The sequence below is a fragment of the Alligator mississippiensis genome, chromosome 14, assembly GCF_030867095.1.
Source record: "Alligator mississippiensis isolate rAllMis1 chromosome 14, rAllMis1, whole genome shotgun sequence".
Lineage (NCBI taxonomy): Eukaryota > Metazoa > Chordata > Crocodylia > Alligatoridae > Alligator > Alligator mississippiensis.
In genome coordinates, this window is record NC_081837.1 from 42,151,053 (window position 1) to 42,171,667 (window position 20,615).

Consider the following 20,615-nt stretch of genomic DNA (forward strand, 5'->3'; position numbering starts at 1 on the left):
ACCTGCCCTATGATTCCCCAGGCTGCCACTTCACACCTCCTCTGCAGCTACACTGAACCATACCCGAAACATGCTTGGTGAATGCAGGGGAAGCCACCTCACTGCCACTGCAATGATGGGCAGCACATAATGAGTTCATTCATGCCCTTCCAGCCTGAGCATCTATGAATCTATGGTGGAGCCAGGTAAGAACATGTGAACCACTGCAAGTCTTTTTTAGGGACAAAAGTCCTCCCTGACCCCCAGTCTGGCATCTGCAGTGCCCTGAGCACAAAAAGCCCACCCTCCAGCCAGAAACCTGGTTTTCTCAGTACTGGCAGAAGCATCGATGCACCTCAGGTGCAACTTCTGGCCTCGCCTGCGTGCAATGCTCCAGCACTTCAAAGCGAGATGAAATAGAAAAATCCCCCGGGTGCCAGGAGCAAAAAGCATCGCCGCCAGCATCCCCCCGACACCTGGGCTTACCAGTGGCCATCCACACTGCAGGAGCTACTTTTATTCCCCTGCAAGTGCGGAGCCTCCTCCGCCGTGGCCGCGCCGGTGCATCCCGAGGGCTTGCCTGGCTCCACAAGAATACGCTGGGAAGCAGCCAGAAGAATTACCTAAAACCTCGGGAATTTCTCCCAAAAAGGACAGAGGGAAGCCTGTGTCCACGTAGCTCCTTACTCCTCCCTCGCTGGGTCTTGCTGCCCGGGGAGTGAAGGGCTTGGCAGCCCCGGGCTCACGCTGCGAAGAGCCCTGCAGCCGGCGTGGGCCGGGCTGGAGCCGTCTAGCCATGGGCTCGCTCCGGCTCCTGGCGCTGCTGCTGGCGCTGCTGCCCGGCGCGGGCGGTGAGTGGGGAAGGCGGGCGGGCAGGCGGCGGCGCCGGGGCCGGGGCTGCCCCGCTGCAACCGGCTCTGCTCCCGCGCAGGTGAGTGCGGGCCCCCGCCCCCGGTGCGCGGCGCCCGCCCCGCCGACCCCGCCACCAGCTTCCCCGAGGGCGCGTCCGTGACCTACGAGTGCCTGGCCGGGCTGCACAAGCTGCCCGGCATGGTGCAGACGCGGCTGTGCCTGCGCGGCTCCACCTGGTCCCCGCTGGAGCCCTTCTGCGACCGTGAGTAGCCCCGCACGAGCCTCTCCCCAGGGACCAGCTCTGCTCAAATCCTGCCCGGGCTCTGCTGCTTTCTGGCCCCTGCCTCCTTCCCCTGGAGCAGCAAAGCTGCATGCTCAGGCGGGTTGTAAGAGGCAGGTGGGGCCGGGCCTGCCTGGAGCAGGGGGTTGGACTAGGTGTCATGGTCCACGCTTCTCAACTATGGAAGAAAAGCAGCCCCTTTCTTCAGCCACCCAGGTAGGTGATGGACCGCGGAGTGCCATTCCCTGATGGTCCTGCTGTCTCTTCGTACCACGCTTGTTCCTGAACCTTTGCAGCTAGCACCGCGTTTTTATTCATCAGCCCCGTTGACAGTATTATGTTGCCTGACCCACAACTACGTTTCATAGAAGCGGGACGTCGGCTCCTGCGGTGCCCTTGCTTTCCCTGCGGCAGGTCGGGGTGTGGGGTGTGTGTTGGGTGGTCTAACATAGGTCTTAGATTATGGATGGCACAGGATGGTTCATCTAGTCACCAGGAGGTTGAAGTAGGTGACTTTGGAGGTCTCTCTGTGACTTATGATGCATGATAGAAGGCTAAAAAATGCAACTTGTGTTTAATCCCTGTCTCTATTGCTATTTTTGTGCGCGTTATCTTTGTTCCTAGGAAGCTGTAGCAGCCCAGCGAGGGCCAGGTTTGCTCAGCTGTCAGAGGAGGACGAGAGAAAGAGCTTCTACCCTGTTGGGAGCACCGTGCGTTATATCTGTCGCCCCGGGTATGAGAATGTCACTGCAACGCAGCCAACCAGTACTTGTCTTGAAAATGTAACCTGGTCAGATATCCCCGAGTTGTGTAAAAGTGAGTGTCTTTTTTGCTTCTTCCTATGGATCTAGTAACCAACCCGGACTAGACAGCAGGAGAGTGTTAGGGAGGTGACCGCGGCTGATCTGTCAGCATTAACTTGTGTGACTTTTAGGTTGAAATATCTTTTGGTCCATTGATTTCCAATTCCTTTTGAGCTGCAAATGAGGCAGTGAACAGTGGACACCCTCACGATTGGGCACTGATCCTTGCTGCGCATCAGTGGTTCAGTGTGGGTGGTAGTTTCCATTGCTTATTCTATACTTGGAACAGAAATCACAAATAATGCAGTAACTGTTAGGCAGGGTTTTAAAATGATTAGCATGATCTCAATGCAGCCGGTAGGAGAATGAGAATACTCCTACTGTTTTGTTATGGTGTCAGCATGCTGCATCTTCCAGTTGGTGCAAAGGTCTCTTCTAATGCAGGGTTACAGGAACTAGGTAAATGAAACCAGTCTTCGCTCTCCCTCCTTGAAAAAATGGGTTAAATTGTCTATTGCAATTTGCTACAAATGATTTCTGGTGCATCTTTAGGTGCAAGTGCTCTGGCCTGGCTGATTTAAACAAGCACTTCCTGTGCATAACAGCTTTATGGGCAAGAGTCCTTGTTTATAGCAGGGACAGAACCCCCGCTTCTGGGGGAAAAGTACCTGCTGCTTTTCACAGGATCGTAGCTAACATTGCACAATGCAGGAGAATTTCGAGGTTGGAAATGGGGAATCAGGCAATTAGAAATGGACAAGGACGTCTACGGTTAAGTAGGATGAAAAGAAAGAGATGTAATACTCGAACGTAGGAGGTCTGAGGTTGTCTTGTTCTCCTGTAAGGGTGTGAGGGAGTTTCCCTTCCTTTTAACATGCTGGCGCTAAGCTCGGTCTCTCCTAGGGAAATCTTGCGGTGCTCCAAAAGGACCAGAACATGGCAGAGCTGCTGTTATAACAGACTTTCTCTTTGGTGCCAGGATGAACATAATTTGTGACCCAGGGTGAGTCGAGCTGCACCGAATGATTCATAGAGCCTTAGCTGGGGTAGAGCTGCTGGTCAGCACTGGAACAGGGAGAATGAGAAACCTGGTCTTGTATTTAAAGAAAAAACCCCTACTCAGAGCAGATGCTAGAAGCCTGTTGCCAGGCCTGGGCTACCTGCTTGAAGAGTAAACATTTCTTAAAAGAAACGGGCCAAACATTGGGGCGCAAGATCCCCCGCACTAATTAGGAGGGCAAAAGGGACGGCTGTGGCATCATGGGTGTTGCCTGATGCATGCAAACTGCTGTTGGAAAAACCTACCTAGTGTGCAAGCAGATTTGCTTGTAATTTCTTTCTGGGTGTAGTTTCCAATCTTGAGAATAACTGACCGATCTACTGGCTTGGAAGCCATAATGCAAGCATGGGTGCCATGGCTTAAATGAACACGTATGGTTTTATCAGCGTAGCACACCCTTGAGTGGCTTGTGATTCTCAACCCGGGTGCCTTGAGATCCTTTCAGGGGTGTTGCGGGGTGCCACACAATGTTAGCACTGTTACGTGTGCCACGTGATTCACAAACTAAATCCTGAGTTTTCAAAGAGGAATCCGTAGTCTTAAAACCTTTTTGACCCGTTAAGGTCTTTGTGAGTGCTTTGCACAGAAGAACTGCTCGATTTCTTTTGTGTAGTCCAAAAAAGGATTGAAAATGAAGAGCTGGCATTTTCCAAGGGGTGCTTTGAGGTTCTTGAGGGGTGCCTCGGGTCTAAAAAGGTTAAGGTGTGAGGATTTTGAAAGACAGGCAGCAAAGTGAGAGGTTCTGGGTATGTGCCTTCTCTTGCTCTTGCTGTCCAGACAGATTGCCTTTGAGCACATAGGAAAGACCTTGGTCATGAGAGAGTGTCTTCCTGTCAGGAAGTGAAGACGCTATTTTCCAAATAGCTTTGCTATTAAGGACCAATTGTAAGAACTTTTGTAGGAGCCTTTTTCCCCCTTTTTCTTTAGGTACCAGTTAATCGGGCGGCCGTCCATCAGTTGTCGGTTGAAAGGAAATCAAGTTGCGTGGAGTGATCTTCCAACCTGCCAAAGTAAGGATATGCCTCTGGTCTTGGGAAGACTGGCGGTGTGTAGCAGAATAACTCTGCTGAAGAGCTTCACTTGACAGTGTCCAAATGAGGAGGATTTTGTAGAGGTTTTGGGGAGGGGGCAGGCATGATGAGAACTTATAATATTATGTTTAATCCCTCTGACTACCCACCTGGGGCAGCTTTTCATCACAGGGAGCTCCCCCTCCTTATCTGGACACCTCTCGACCTACTCTTTCTCTCTTCCAATGCAGGCTGCATGTTTGGTGGCCATTATATCAGCCAGATTTTACTGAAATATAGGCCTTCATGGCAGACCCCTCTCCTCAAAAACTGTATTTCTTCAGGAGAAAGTAACCCTGACGTCCTCATCAAGATTTTAGCCTAGGATATTCAGTTTGTTCAGCACACCCCCTGGGTTTCGGCAAGCTCTTATTCCCGTTAACAGCTGCTGAGGTTATTAGTCCTAGTGGCAGAGAAGCAAAGGCTGGTCTGCTTTTCCTATCCAAATGGGTGTCAGATGATGTCAAGACTTGCTACCAGGAGGTGAACAAGGGCACTTCAGGCCATGTCGAAGCACAGTTTGCAGAGAGACATGTCTTGCCACTTTCTTTGTTCAGTTCTCCAGTCCTGGAGCTGGTTAGAACAGCTGCCTGCAGTGTTGTTCCCATCACCTTTGGCAGAGCCCTTGGTCAGTGACTTTTCAAATGGGATTCCCCCTCCTTCCCCTTTCCTGGTAAGAGCAGCATGTGTCAGCCTCCAGCAGTGCAGTATTTATGGGCTGTCCCTGCAAGGGAGAGTTTGATCTTGCATGGTATATGTGACCTAGCAGGTGTAGGATATAGCCTGGGGAGTGATGTACTGCAATGTTCATAGCTGCTTTTTCTCTCTCTCGAGCAGTCATGGCAACACAACCTGCTACTCCCACAAGTGACCCCCCGGGACGAGCAGACGTGGGTGTTAATTCCACAGGTAAAAAAAGAACCGCCTGTTGCTTCAAGTTGGGAGGTCTGGGATGTCATTTGCAGTTGGATCCCAATAGAATAGGGTCACTTTAGTGTAAGCATCATGTCCTGTCTGGTCTCCTCTGTACTACAGATAGGGACCGAGGCTTTGTCACTGTACTAACAGGACCATCATCCATGGCTGGGGCCTCTACAGGCTTCGGCAGAGGCCTTGGTCAGTCACTAGAGACGTGAGATTCCCCGTCCTCCCCTTTTCCCAGTAAGAGCAGCATGTATCAGCCTCCAGCAGTGCAGTATTTATGGGCTGTCCCTGCAAGGGAGAGTTTGATCTGGCATGGTATGTGTGCTGCATGACTGGAATCTCCCTGAATAACCCATACCAAAAAGCCAAGGGTACGGTAGAGCAGGTTACCTGATGTTCTTTTCCTGTGTTTAAAAAGGAAAAGAAAACCTGTGACCTAACAGGTGTAGGATATAGCCTGGGGAGTGATGGACTGCAATGTTCATAGCTGCTTTTTCTCTCTCTCGAGCAGTCATGGCAACACAACCTGCTACTCCCACGAGTGACCCCCCAGGACGAGCAGACGTGGGTGTTAATTCCACAGGTAAAAAAAGAACCGCCTGTTGCTTCAAGTTGGGAGGTCTGGGATGTCATTTGTAGTTGGATCCCAATAGAATAGGGTCACTTTAGTGTAAGCATCATGTCCTTTCTGGTCTCCTCTGTACTACAGATAGGGACCGAGGCTTTGTCACTGTACTAACAGGACCATCATCCATGGCTGGGGCCTCTACAGGCTTTGGCAGAGGCCTTGGTCAGTCACTAGAGACGTGAGATTCCCCCTCCTCCCCTTTTCCCAGTAAGAGCAGCATGTGTCAGCCTCCAGCAGTGCAGTATTTATGGGCTGTCCCTGGAAGGGAGAGTTTGATCTGGCATGGTATGTGTGCTGCATGACTGGAATCTCCCTGAATAACCCATACCAAAGAGCCAAGGGTACGGTAGAGCAGATTACCTGATGTTCTTTTCCTGTGTTTAAAAAGGAAAAGAAAACCTGTGACCTAACAGGTGTAGGATATAGCCTGGGGAGTGATGTACTGCAATGTTCATAGCTGCTTTTTCTCTCTCTCAAGCAGTCATGACAACACGACCTGCTACTCCCACGAGTGACCCCCCAGGACGAGCAGACGTGGGTGTTATTTCCACAGGTAAAAAAAGAACTGCCTGTTGCTTAAAGTTGGGAGGTCTGGGATGTCATCTGCAGTTGGATCCCAATAGAATAGGGTCATGTATAAATGAATATACATACCCTGACTCTTCCTACCAAATTCTTAATATTAAAAAGTATTTGATAGTATTGTTTGTTATAACTGAGGATGAGTAGTATCCCGGTGGGCTTCAGGCTCATTGCAGTGTCCCCCCGGGGGCTGCCCAGCCCTTGCACCGAGGGGCTGTGGGGTGGTCCGGCTAGCAGTGCGGCACAGTGCTGAAGTGGGAAGGGAGGGCTCAGGTCTTAACTTGAGTTAGGAACTGGTGCCAGAAACAGCAGAAAGGCGGCAGCTGGCCAAGAGCAGCTGTGGGAGGCCTGAAATGCCTTTGGAGGCTTTTTAAGAGCTGCTCTGAAAGGGATTATTAGAAGCCCTGCAAATGAAGGCAGATTGGCACTGTCCCCCCTGACCCTCAGCGCTGATGGCTCTGGGTGCTTACGCTGAGTTCAGACTCAAGTGGATGAATGATTTTGTAGTCACGCTGGTTTGGAAATGATGCGAGAGGCAAGGGTTTCTGAGGGCGATCTCTTTTATCAGCCCGGCTGAAACGGTGGGCTTTTTGGTGTCCAGCCAGCACCTTCATCCCAGGTTATCAGAGACCTGAGCAAGAATGTCCTACATGCAAAAACTCATCCAACTTGGTCCCAGCTCTGTGGTTGGGGCACTAAAAGAGATTGCCCTCAGAAGCCCTGGCCTCTTCCATTGTTTCTAGACCATCACAGCCACATGGTCACTCACTCGCTTGAGTCTGAATGCAATGGAAGCACCCAGAGCTTTCAGCGCTGTGGCATTGGCATCCCAAACCTGACTAGCTGCCTTCCTTTTTCAAGGCTTTGAATAGCCCATTTCAGAGCTGCTCTTACTAGCTTTGAAAATTTATTTATAACAGCCTTAGAACTGATCAGCCTTTCAGGTTTCTAATAGCAGCCCTTGGTCAGCTGCTGCCCTTTCGTTGTTTCTGGCACCAATTAGTACGCTATTAAATGGAGGTGAATTACATTACAAAGGAGATAGTGGGGCCAAAAGGTGCTGTGTCCTGAAGTAACTTATGCAAGTACCTTATATGCTGAAAGTCGGGGGTTGTTGGTATGTAATCAGAAGGCAAAAAAATGGGACGGACAAGTTATGCTTTTACAGTGCAGAGAGAAGTGGCCGTCACTGTGTTTTCATATAGCAATATGTGGTTTTGAATTTTTTGGATTTAATATACACATCATCCCCAGGGTAAGTGCAATTTGCTATGCACTACCAATATGTAACGTCAGCCTTCACATAGTTATTGACTTAGAATGTGATGGAAAACTGAGGTTGTGAACGATTTTACAGTTACGCGGGCATCATGTGTTCCAACATTTTTGTGCATTTCTGTCTGCTCCTATCCTGGGAGAAGTGGAGCTGACTGCTGGAGCTCTAAACCAATGTCAGTTTGAAAGTTGCAGTAGCTTAGCTCCCTTAAACACGGGAGCAGACAGATGTAACAGCTTAGTTGAAATAGCTGGTGCATGTTTCTGAGCTGCAAGTACTTGTCTTTTAAAATGGTTTACTGTTAGTTTGTCCACAGCCTTACAGTATACTTCCCTATGCATTCTACTGTTTCATGCATAAGTGTGTGATAAGAATAATAAGTCGCATCTAAATGGCAGGCTTTAGGAAAACTACAGTCCAAGAGAGCAATTCCCATGGTTTCTAAACCAATGAGAGCTATTCTGTTACAAACTTTGTTTTATATCTGTTTTTATGGCTAACACATTCTGTCCTGGTGTCTTGTTCCACTGCTAGGTAGTTGTGGTGCCCCAACAAGTTTAAAGTTTGCTGCTTTAAGTAAGGAAGATGAGAAGCAAAATTTTTATCCCGTTGGGATTGTTGTGAGATACACTTGTCGCCCAGGGTTTGAGAACATCACTGAAACCCCGCCTGTCAGGACATGCCTTGAAAATTTAACATGGTCAGAAGTTCCTGAATTATGCAGAAGTGAGTATCTCTGTTACTCCTCCATCTTCATTTATCTACACACCATCCAGTTCATTAGCTCCAGTGATATTTGGTTTGAATGTCTTTTGGCCAGTTTTATTCTACTAACAAATTTGAATTGTTTTATTTTATTCTTTAAATAAATATAAGGAAGTATTTGAAGTGCCAGAAAACTTAGCTGTTCTTGAGAGAGACCAGCAAAGGTGATGTATGGATGCTGCACACATTCTTTTGCATTCATGCACATGCAGTGTGTGCTCTAGTTTTATTGGAAAGAGAGTGCATTTCCAGTGCCATGCATTTCAGCTGGAGTAAATCCATGTGCATCACAATGCTTATTATAGGGGGGATTAGATGAATTTCTGCCACTGAGCCTCAGTAAATGTTTTTTTTGTGTAATGAATGTTTGCCTTAGAACTGATGATGCAGGTAAGAGTATTTTTACAGAATACATAACTGTCCTGTGCCAAGCTGTTAGAAAATACAGAGGCAACAAACTATTTGTAAGGTTCAAGAGTGCTTAGACCCTTACTACGGACAGTAAGAAAGCCAGTTATATTCTGTCTGCTATCCATTTTAGACTGTGTAAGTGCCCCAGGGTCCAAGTCGACCATTAGCTCCCATTGATGGAACCAGCCCCACGTAGAATTTAGACCTTCAGCCAAAGCTTCTGACATTGGCCATTGTAGGAGACAAAGCACTGGACTCAAAGACCCTTGATTTGCTTATTTCTAACAGGCATTAATGCTAATCTTACCCTTATTCTCTGCTAGGGAAATCATGTGGTCCTCCAAGGGAACTACCCAATGGCAGAGCTGTTGTTAAAACAGATTATTTGTTTGGTGCAAAAGTAAACCTCCTCTGCAAGGATGGGTAAGTGTTGGACTTTGGGATTAAATAGCAGAATTCTGGTCTACAAGCTGCTGGCAGTCTCTGGATAATGAGGCCTGGCCTGACTTCAGAAATACAGCGCCTTTGAATCAACAGCGATAGGCTGGGTCCTCACTTGGAAGCAGACTCTTTAAGCCAAGTTTAGCAGGGTGTAATTTATGATTCCACCGTCCCAGCTGGATGTTAAATTGGGTTGGGAAGGAAGAAGGCCCAGCAGTGGGAGTGGATGGGCAATAAGGATGTAGTGATGTAATAAAGACCTGCCCAAGCCTGAATGTCCCATGATGTATATAGCATAACAGTTTCTATAGCAACAGCACAAAAGGGAGTGATATTGTATGAATAGTATTTCATTTGTCTGCTTTAAATGTAAATGATCCATTTGCAGCATGAGTCAACTAGGATTGGCCTGTGGCATGAATCCAGAGTGAGGTATGAACTCAGGCTTCTTTCATTTTGCATTCACTGTAGTTTGGGATAGTCCCAAGTCACTATCTAATCGCATCTTGTAGCCTTCCTTGTTACAAGTATAACACTGAGGACAGTGACGCCCGGTTCAGCTGCAGCTGGGGTACAGCTGTCGGAAGGTGTGGTCACAGCTCCTATTCCCCTGGCCCTCAGTGGGAAGACCCTGCCCGTGTTGAAATCTTTATGGGATGCTTTAAAGCTTGCAGTCATCCCTGAGTCTAATTCATTTGCAGATATCGTGTTATCTGAAACCACGATTGGCACATCCTGATGTCATCTGGCTTGGCTTAGTTTTTTGTCCTCTTGTAAACCAAACCTAGACAAATCCATCATGAAAAAATAAGTGTACTCCTTCCTGGGATTTCTGAAGGGAAGGAGTATTGCTTGAAGAGCTGCACATGTTTACTGGTAGCTTTTTATTAAAAATAGAAAATTAAAGCTACAAAAACTCTCCTATGAACCACATTTTCCATCTGGTTGTAACTTGGCTCTTGCATTGTGTGCATGGTTTTAATCAGGGCATAGGCCTTTCTAAGGATCCTGAGCTGCCTGACTGATGTCCTAGTTCTCTGATTTCAATGTAAAAGTATTTATTTATCTTTGGAATCCATCTCTTTCCCATTATACATTGTGCCGTACCACGCCTCCCCCTGCCCTACTGTAAGGAGCGTGTTTTGGCTGCTGTCCTTCGAGTCCCATCAAAAAAAGCCATGTTCCAAATAATTCCCTTGGCGCACTGTTGGGGAAGTAGCACCATGTCTCACCCCTGTTACATCAAGCACGTACACCAGGGGAAAAACACACGGCAGGTCCAAGAATCCCAAGCCGAGAAGGAGGCTGAGCTGCTAATATTGTCAACAAAAGCAATGTTGGACGTCTCAATGGACGGTTAGAAGGCAAGGCAGGCCTTGTCCAGACCAAACAATGGCAATTCTCAGGAGCTGCTTTGGATCAGTCCTGGTGCCTTTAAGGTGCCATTGGATTGCCTGACAGTTAGCTGCCCTTGCAAAAGCACTGCCCCAAGTGGAGGTTGAGTTGTGTCTGTTCTTTGTCTCAAATATTTGTCCCTTCCTCAGTAACTAGTTACTCAGAATTGTGTCAAGCAACCATTAGCTTTGTTCACCTTGGATAATGGAGTGGGATGCACGTCTATTGAGTTGCACGTGAGTTTCTGGAGTCCACGGTCACATGAATAGCATTGCCTGGGCCTGGGAAATAACAGGCTGTTGTTCTGGTGAGGCTTTGTACGGACCAAAAGATACCTTGTGATTTTTTTTAGACAAGTATATGTGGGACCAAAAAAACTAGTTAAGAAACTTGATCATCTCTCTCTTTTTCTTCTCCCCCCACCCAATCTAGGTATGAATTAGTTGGGCAGTCGTTTATCAACTGTACGTTAAAGGGAGACCAAGTTGAGTGGAGCAAACTTCCAGTTTGCCAGTGTAAGACTAACCAAGACATTAGTTTTATGTTAAAACTATGCAGAATGCAATAAGAAATCTCTCTTCCGTGTTTATTTGCCTCTTTCTCTTTGTTCCTCTGATAGTCTGTGGAAGGTTTGTCTGTCAGACTGTAGCTGTAAGATGTGCTCTAACTTAAGTATCTGGCTGCTGGGCTGTTTCCAGCAGCTCTGACCATTGTCCCCCAAGTGCCCAGATCAAGAAACTTTCCCTCCCTCTACCTGACCATAGGGGGGTTTGTGCTGTGATGTGCATCTCAGGATTCATAGATCACGGGGCTAAAACTTGTCTGTACGTTGATAATTGTGGAGGGTGGGGGGGTGGCATAGCGCTTTTAATGAAGCCTTCAAAAACTGAAGGAGCTAATCTCGTTCCAGATTGTGCTAAAACATGTTGTCTTTTCTGGGTATCTCAGACAAGCTTTTACTACTTCAACCTTCTTTACTTCACCATTAACTGACACTTTTATTAATGTTAATGCTGACCTTCTTTCCTTTCATAATTACTTGTTCTTCCTTCCATTCTGTTGCCCAAGGGACCCAGGATAGCATGGGTTTAGAGAGCTTTACTTTTAACTCTCCAGTAACTTACAGCCGCAACTCTGGTTTCAATCTTATTGGCGTTGGCTCCGCTCCTTGTAAAATTAAAGATAAAACAGGCGGAGTTTGGAGTGGAACCCCTCCTGCATGTAGATGCGACTAATGTTACTTTTTAGGACCGTACCAGGTCTTTTTGTTCTGTACCAGGTAAAACTGTTCTAATCGATTCTAACTGACAGCTGAAGTGTAAGTTGTATGGCAAATTTTAGAAAAAAGACACTAATGAATACATTCATCTTAATACACACCAATATCTGGCTCAGTCAGGAGTTTCCTTTCTTATCAGGCAAGAATACTTTTAGCAGCTCTTTATTCTCTTTATTCTCTTTGTCTAGTGAAAAGTGCACCTGTTGGAAACGGATCAAAGGCAAAACTAAATTCAGGTAACTTGCATTCCTTAAAGTTCCAGTTTGTAGGATCTCGTTTGTACAACATCACGCTGCGTGTTCAATATTTGTTATTCCCAGGATCCAATTTCTGTAATAAAGCCACTTGTATTTGCTCATGTGGCAGTATTGTACCATAATTTCAGGGGAGAACTTGTTTGACCATCTACCTCTTAATCCCAGGCACTAGTTAGCATTGTACTAGCTTCCCTCTGGTAGTGCAATGGCTTTGTGAACAGCATGTTCTGGGATGAATGTTGGATGAAGAGTTGAGGATGGGGTTAACTGCTCCTAGCTGGGGTCTGTAAGATGTTGAGAGCGTAAGTAAATGGGTTCAGACCTGTGAAACCTCTGGAAGGGTACAGACAGGAGAGGCAAGAACTGGGAAGGACTTCACAGATGGACACGTCCTGGACTGAAGTCAATTGGATCCAGTGAAGCCAATAGAGCTAGGATAGTTTCACATATGCTTAGAACGTGTCCCTGCTGTGGAAAGCATTCGAGAAGAATGGCATACAAGACATTTTGACGTGCCTTCCACATTTTATAGGCACTCAAAAGTAATGAGTTGTCATCGGAAGATTCCTTTACACAAAGATTCTTAAGTCCCTCTTGAAGATGCATCATACCTGTAAGCGTTGTCCGGGTACCACGGATGTTGTAGTCGCTAACTGGAGTTTAGCCTCAGTGTTCTTCCTTACTCGCTTGCCATGCCTTGATGGAAAAATAGATATATTGAGAAAAAACAGAGCTTGGGAGGTGTTCTCCCTAATATGCTTTGGGGTACTGACCAGGCTTTCTTCGCAGAGCTCCTACCTCCCCTTCGCCCTGTCCTGACCACACCTGTGACGTCCCGAACTTTGGTGTTGCTCTGGGCACCCCTTCATTCTCTCTTCTTCTGATGGGTCTTGCCGTGGTTACGAGTGTTCCCCTGTCCTTTTCCTGTCCTGCTTTGATTCTTCCTAGTGGGATGGCATTCCTCTGCCCTCCCCTGGGCTTGAGCTGTTCCCTTCACAGCTTCTTCTGCCCTCTTTCATGCAGGTCAAGCCCTTCCCCCGCTCCGCAGTCCCTCTGGCCATCACTCACTGTTACTCCTGGACATCACCAGCTCTCCTCAATTCCCAATAAGTACCTGCATCTCCGGAGTTGCTGTGCTTGCCTATCCGGTCTCACCTTTCACTGCAGCTCCATTCTCTCCAGCTGGTCCCTGCCCCAGCGGCAATCTGTCTCCTCTCCGCACGTCCCTTTGACGTTCTGGCTCCTCTGCTAGGAGTAAACCTGCTCTGGCCCTGCTCCCACCCTGCTAGAGTCTGAGCAGAACTTCCTTGGGAACACCTGAGTTCCCAGTGCTTCACATTGTCCTGCTTTCCCTGGTGTGGTCCAGCTGTGGGCAAGTTTTCTTCTTTGCTCCAGGTGGCATGTCCCTTTTCCCCCTGTAACAGGCACTGTATCAGGTGCCCTGTTACAATACCTATTTTGGTTTAACCTTGGTTAAAGTCTAATCAACAATAAAAGTGTATGTCATTTAAATTAATGAAAAGGTTAAGCAAGGTGGGGAAAAAAGCATACAGTATAACAATGTGTACCTTTGCAGATTTCTGTAAAATATGCAATAGGTGGGTACTTATTTTTTTGGCCTGCTCAGGAAGAGATGGTTTCTTCTACTCTCTTAGAAGCATCCTATCAAAGATATGAACAAAAATGCCTCTTATACATACCTAGCACTCATCTTTTCTTTTCTCTCATACAGCTCTTGTCCAAGAAGCTGTCCAGGCTTCCTTTGTCCATTCTAGACCATACATGTGGCTTCATGCTGCTCCATATACTAGGAAGACTCCACCTAAAGTTTACCAAGTTTCTTCCTTCCTTCCCTTTGCAAAAATGTGAACTATGGATGAAATCTAATAGAAAACATACATAAATCTCTGGGCTACTGCTGCATTGGGTTTGCTTGTGCCTTTAGACTTTTACAGAAGCTGCTTGCCCAGCTCTGTGGGCAAAGACATTCATTCCAAGGATCTAACGAGTTAGCAAAGGATGACTTGGTAATAGCTCCTGTTTGCCCAATGCAAAAAGAAATGAATGTGTGTTTTTAGACTACTTTTGGTTACAGCCACTATTTCGTTTCAGGAACAACTGAAAATGAATCTATCAAAAATCTACCTAAGAAAGTGCTTCCATCAGCCTCTCCATGTTCTTTTTCTGCAGATACCTTTCATGGATCTAAGAAGCATGCTGGAACTGATATAAAACACTGGTATTATAAGAAGCAATTCCACACCCCATGGAAGCCATCCTACCCTGCTTTCTTAGGCCCCAGAAGCAGCCCGAGGAACAGAGGTGAGCCTTTCAGTGTTGATATTCAAGTTTAACAAGTTAGGGTTCTGGCAGCTAAAGGGCAGACCTGAACTTTTATATCAAACCTTATATTTTTCTCAAGTTTTTGTTTCTCGTGTGTGTTTCTTTAGTGTTCGGTAGCTGCGTTAGCCCATCGCCACGTCGGTTTGTTGTGCCGTTGTACACGAATCGGATTGACTATCCTGCTGGAAGCAGTCATACCTCTCGCTGCCACCACAGTTATATGGGAATTTCTGGAATGTTGCCCAGTGCCACTTGCTTTCAAAATACAAGGTGGTCCAAAGTCCCAAAGCTTTGTGGAAGTGAGTGATCATTTTTTGCTTTGCTGTTTCAATTGCTCTGCAAGCCATCTTTGTGTGGTTAGGATCTTCTATTGTTTGGCAGCTGGTCCAGAGTTCAGTCTTGGTTGCACTGATTTTCACACCTTTCAAGATCTGTGTTGTGCTTTAGGCATATTGCTTTGTGGTTCATTGGATGTCTTTTTGCTCTTCTGAGAGAGAGGGAGCCTGACAAACCCTTTTTATACCCTATCCAAACACCAGAGAATATCGTACTGTACCTTTCTAAATTCTGATGGGTTTCTTTTTCCATGGCAGCAACATAAGGTTATCATTTCATGCTGATTTTATTCTATGCTAGAGAGATCGTGGTCATCCAGGGGAACCAAAGCATGGCAGAGCTGCTGTTATAACCGCTTTCCGATTCCGTGCAAGAGTACATATTACCCATGAAGAGGGATGAATGCTGTACTCTGCTGAGAGAATTCAAGCTACTGGCTGACTCTGGAAATCGTAAGCATCAAAGATAATTCATTAAAAAACTCAAGGCTTTTGCTATAGATCTGGAGGCCTGATGAGGAATGCCCCTTAAACCAAACTTTCAAACTGAATTTGATCAAAGATGTGCCATGATCTTAACCTTCCACATTTCAGAAGAGAGCAACCAGTTGCATCTCCTAGGTTTCAATTGGGCTTTGGATTTTGTATCCAGAGAAGCCCTGGTTCACTTAAATCTTGGCTGGATTGTGCCTAGAATTTAGGATGTATAAAGAAGCAAGAAGTCTTAAAATGGATGCAAGGAAGCATACATTTTGCACGAAATGCCAAGCAAACAGAACAAATATTTACCCAACACAACTTTTGTGATTCACTTGAATAGTAAATGTTTGTTCATCTCCATCCTGACCTTTCCTGTCCCTCCAGCTTCTGATCTGGCTCATGGGATGCAGCAGACCTATGGAGAGCTTTTGCCTGTAGCTTTGCGACAATTTAGCTGAGACTGTGGCTTCTCTGTCATTGAAGGGCAGCAGCATACGGTACAACGAAAGAGAAAACAGATGAAGTTAGAAGTCACCCTGGAAAAACCTGCCTGGCTCCAATGATAAATGGTTTGGGAGTCAGATCCCAGTCGCTTCATCCATTCTGTAGTTTTCCTTTCAATTCCTCATGAATTGCTTGTGTATGTAAGGCAGCAAGTGGTGTTCCTAGAGGCATAGGTCATCCATAAAGTCCATTAGTTAACCAATATCCATGAAGTTTTTATTTAACAGCTTATTTTTTTCTTTTATAGTTACCTAGAATAGCTATTATCATTATAGTCAGCAATAAAACTATTTATTAAGATGTTTAGGGGCTTTTTAATACTAGAAAAAGTGAATTGGAAAAACGGCAAGGCGTTTACATCAAATGTTTGTCTCTAACCAGCTGCAGAAACCCAGTGTAGAATAAATTCTGCAATTTCTTAGTTGGCCTAATAAAAGGTCTCATCTCTGAACCAAGAGGTATAGAGTTTTGCGGTTCTTTCAGCGTAGAATAAATTAATTTCTCTGACCAAACATTTATTTGCCCAGCACTGCCACCTACAGGTCTCTCTTTTCAGAGAGACAGAGTCTTACTTGATCTGTCAACTGGGTTTTGATTATTTTTTTCCTTGGGGGGGGGGGGGGGGTGCAGATTTATTTCTTATTAAAGGGATATAATCAACTAGACATCTGATCTCTGTGTATATAAAAAGTAAAATAGTCTTAGCTACAGCAACTGTTCTAGCATCCCCCTTCCAATGTTTGTGAGTTGTTTCCAATCTGATTGAACTCTGAGTTTTTCCCCCTTAAGTGTAAGTGTTTCTCTCTCTTTCTGTAAGCTGAAAACCATACAACGCGAACACTAAATATATATAGAGTAAATGGATAAGGTCACAAATTGTGTACTTTCTCCTTTATGTAAAATATCTTTAAAGGTCATATGGAAAAGAAATGGCATTTAAAAAACGTTGCTACTGCTTTAATCTTAATAAAGTCCCTTTAAATTTTTTCCATTTTTTTTTTTTTCTGTTTCATGCTTTGCTTTAGATAGTCAGTCATGGACAGCTACTTGTCCGAAGCAAACAATGCTGTTTTGACTTCTTTGTCTATTTTTTCTTCCCCCACTGAAACTTCTGGTTGGAAACAATGTGCTTGTCCGCTCAAGGCAATACCTGTCCTTATGGCATGAAAGGACTCAGGCTAGAAACAGATCTTGCATGTATTCCTGGAAAAGTTGGGCCTGTGTTTATCCTGGAACAAAAATATCCTGGGATTAGTATGTACATACGTTATTATTTATCACCCTTTAGTGAGCAGCTGAAAACAGTGCTGCTTTTATGCCATTGATTCAATGAAGCTATCCCTGGGAAACTGTACGGACACACTTTAATATAACCCAAGAAAAGCTGTTACTACCTTTTATTTGGGAAACTTGTTTTTTAGGCTTTAAACTAGGATAAAGGTCATGGACATCAGTATACTTGTACTCAGCCCTTGGATAAAATGGTATATCCTGGGATAAATGCTGTGTCTGGTTACAGCCTCAAAGCACAGAACATGACTAATGCAAATAAAAAACAGATCTTTTTTTAGTAACTGGTCTGTGACTGTGAACCTTCATGCCGGGAGTACTGAGAATAGCAGTCACAGAATCGCTTCAGAATTGCTGTCTTAAAGAGCTGCCTTCAAGAAACGGGCTAGAGATAAAACCAAGCATGCTCTATTGTTGGTTGATTATAACATAATTTACTGATTAAGACAAGGATTAGGATGTTACCAAAGCAAAAGGAATGATGTAGGAACTGCAGTTACAGGACAGGATAGCTTCAGCATGTGCTTTAATACATCATTTATACTCCAGTATTTAAAACAGACTCATGGATTTTTTCCATACATTGGTCTAAGCCTTGGGGACTATTTCCTTAACTTGTTCTAAACAACACATCCCACTCAGCTTAAAGATACACCCCCACCAGCGTTGGATAGCGTGTATGTGAGCTGGGCATGGATACAATCGGCCTTTCTGAGATGTATATACCAGTGCAATCAATGCTTATTGTTTCAGTGCTGTTTTAGGTAACTATGGTGGTTTCTTTTCACGTAGTAGCTGCAAGCAGGTTTCTTTCCCTATAGAGAGGGCTGGGGGGACAGAACAACTTCAACGTGTGCTTTAACACAGCACATGGGACTGACCTCATCTCCTATTACAGAAGGATGCTGGAAGAGAAGGAGCTTGTGGAGGGGAGTTAGCAAAGCACAGAAATGACATCAGCCTTAACACCTCTAACTATATGCTATGCTGTCTGTAATTTAAAAAGCCCACGTAACTTATGAGCTAGAAGGCAGTGAAGTCCTTGATATATTTTTTAACCAGCTGCTTGGAAATGCACTTGAATAGACACAAAAATGGGAAACTGCTCTTTCTATTCAGCCAGTTCTGCCTCAATAAGCAAAATTGCCATTGACGCAAGGTAGATCGAGAACCCCCCCACAGCTCAGTTAGTAAGACCTGCTCTGGAAGCACATCATCCCACAGACCTGACAGCACTCCTTATGGCTACCTGTATGCCCTTTTCTATTTAACAGAGATGCTTTAATTGTGCTCCCCAGCTGAAAGAAAAGGGGTGAGTATCTGTAGTGCTCTTTTTGCTTCAGTTCACAGCTGCTTCTATGCAGAAACTGCTAATCCAGATGAGTTCTGCAGTTACTTTCACTGCTACAGGGACTAGGAAAGGGAACTAAACCTGTTTTAAAGTCACTTCTGTTTCAGATCTTTAACCTTGATGTGCAAAAGTACAAGAAATCTGCTCACACCTACTTCCCATCTGAATTTTTAGTCATTTACATAAATATTAATTTGAAAATGAAGTGGCTTGCTCTTTTGTTGACAAGGCTAGAGCCAAGCAAAGAACAGCAGAAAGTCTCATTTGTCATGTAGATGAATGCTGAAACTCTAATAGCAGGTCTTCCCTGAAGATGGAAAGCAGCTGGTGATTTCAGAGGAAGCCTTTCAGGATTCTTTAGGGTCCAAAAATCTTTACAGCATTGCTGGGAAACACTAATGCATATTTCCCTGCATATTGTTAGTAATACAGATCTGCTGCCAGGATAGTCAGCCACATGAAAGACAACAGGCATATGCTGCCCGTAGTTTTGGCTATTTATATTGCATGGGGCCAATTTAGAATTTGGGGAATTAAAGTTAAGTGACACACAACTTTCCTAGAATGTTGCAAAGGTAATTTGTATGTAGAAGAGATGTCCTTGGTATAATATAATTTCTAAGGCAAGTTATCCAGGCGGGCAAATGCAGTAAGTCAAGGACTGGGGAGCGGGCAGTTGAAATGTAATGTTGTTTATGCCCTCTCTAGCTTTTTAAACAGCACTCAAGCTCAGTCTTGGAATGGGTTGATTACTGGAAAAATGTATGCACCAATAATTACTTGCTGGAAGCCCTTCAGAAATTAGTGACTTGCATTGTTTAAAAGTGTTTGACAGTCCTCAGTGTCTGTACCAAGCTGTAACGTGGTCAGTGCTCATGGACTGCACGCATTAAATCTTGGGGAAGAAACCACCGAGCAAACCAGTTGCTGCAGTAAATGATCGGGATGCTTCAGGAGATGGCACTCTTCTCTCTGGTTTTACTAAACCAGTTCCCTAATGCAATGCTGGCAGCAGCAGCATTTCAGATGAGAGAGTAAACTCAGTCCCTGCCAAATAACGGCTATTAAAAACTCTATTGTCTTTACTTTCTATGCCAAATGTTTGTTCAGTGTTACTTTAGACTACTAAATAGCTGCCACTTAAATTCTCAAGAAGGAGCTGGGAGGCAAAATTATTTTTGTGTGTTTTGGATTACTACCACTTCAACAGATACAAGTAGAGATATTATTTAATCAGGCCTGGTAGCTGGCAATCCAAAGCTCTCTGTTCTATGGAGTAATACCTAGCTCTCCTGTGAAGCAATGGTCTGGCCACTAGAGGCTTGCTCTGTTAACACCATGCCAAGCACTCTCTTTTTCCCTTCTATTTGTCACGCACCGCTTCTTTCCCTACAAGAGATTCACGCAGATTAAATATTCTTTTATTCTGGGTTTACATAGCAACTTGCTGTCTTGTTTTCTACTGAATGTGGGCACAGTCCAGCTAAAGGTGGTTACCTTGGATACCCCACCTTAATCAGCGGTGACCTTCTGCCTAGGAACTCAAGGCTGTAGTTGAGGAGTAGAGCACAAGAAATCTTCTCTGCCAGGCTGAGGTAGTGCGATTGCTTCATTGCGCACGGGGAGTCCTGGATACCGTGGTGTTAGCCCCATCGATGACATAGCCCTGCCAAATGCCTCTTCATCAGTGAACTGATTCTGCTGAAGCCAGCTGAAGCTTAGCTTTTGGCTTCAGTACCTGCAAGCCCAGGATCTTACTTCTTTTAGGAAACAAACCATGCAAGGTGCCAACTGAGCTGGATTTTCAGCAAGCTGAATAGGCTGCTTCAAGGTCTCTTCTTGGTTTTTAGGGGAACTGTAAGCCCAGCTGGACTATGCTACAACCGTCCCCTCATTTTTAACGCTGAGATTTCAGTTCCCTTTAGGGGTTAATCCAGTTTGTTACCTCATTGTTTGCTTTTTGTTTGTCCACTTAACAGAAAACAGCCTCTTTTAGGGAAGGAGTCTCGGTAATCTGGAGATGGAACGTGTTGCAAACAATGGTTTATTTCATGAGATCATTCTTCTCTCTGACTATGTCACCTTTGACTTATTATGTTCTTGTCAGGAATGAGCCAAAGAGATCTGGATAATCTGCCGTATAAAAACAAACCCACGTAACCGTTACTTTTCCATTGCATAAAGGGTGCTATTACATGTGCAGAAGTTTTCTGAGCTTTTAAAAACAGGGCTAATCTGGTAAATGCCTATGCACTTAATTAGAAACAGGAGAGGTTGGGGGAAATTAGGGGAGCCTTGTAGAAGACAGGT

At 45.2% G+C, this 20,615-nt stretch overlaps 1 protein-coding gene across 5 annotated transcripts; it reads left to right on the forward strand.

Annotated features, from left to right (window-relative positions):
- The first annotated feature begins 523 nt into the window (after positions 1 to 523).
- On the forward strand, positions 524 to 16,651 carry LOC132244904 (complement receptor type 1-like). 5 transcript variants are annotated; one of them, XR_009456727.1, is made up of 16 exons: positions 524 to 830; positions 911 to 1,093; positions 1,736 to 1,927; positions 2,818 to 2,917; positions 3,902 to 3,984; positions 4,882 to 4,953; positions 5,477 to 5,551; positions 6,075 to 6,149; positions 7,989 to 8,180; positions 8,954 to 9,053; positions 10,899 to 10,981; positions 11,934 to 11,981; positions 14,193 to 14,324; positions 14,453 to 14,644; positions 14,982 to 15,133; positions 15,545 to 16,651. XR_009456727.1 is itself a non-coding variant. In XM_059717696.1 (15 exons), exons 1-15 carry the CDS (start codon positions 776 to 778, stop codon positions 15,071 to 15,073), a joined length of 1,674 nt encoding a protein of 557 aa, XP_059573679.1. In that variant the 5' UTR covers positions 524 to 775; the 3' UTR covers positions 15,074 to 16,651. The 5 variants fall into 5 exon arrangements, 4 of the variants coding, with proteins under 4 accessions (XP_059573679.1, XP_059573681.1, XP_059573680.1 ...); XM_059717696.1 differs by having other exon boundaries at positions 14,982 to 16,651; XM_059717698.1 differs by having other exon boundaries at positions 6,078 to 6,149; positions 14,982 to 16,651.
- Positions 16,652 to 20,615: the final 3,964 nt, after the last annotated feature.

Excerpts from the sequence above, each read along its gene's own strand:
- LOC132244904 (XM_059717696.1), top strand. The coding sequence starts at position 776 with ATGGGCTCGCTCCGGCTCCTGGCGCTGCTGCTGGCGCTGCTGCCCGGC. Across the intron at positions 1,928-2,817 it reads TATCCCCGAGTTGTGTAAAA|GGAAATCTTGCGGTGCTCCA; the intron begins GTGAGTGTCTTT and ends GGTCTCTCCTAG. Across the intron at positions 14,645-14,981 it reads AGTCCCAAAGCTTTGTGGAA|AGAGATCGTGGTCATCCAGG; the intron begins GTGAGTGATCAT and ends ATTCTATGCTAG.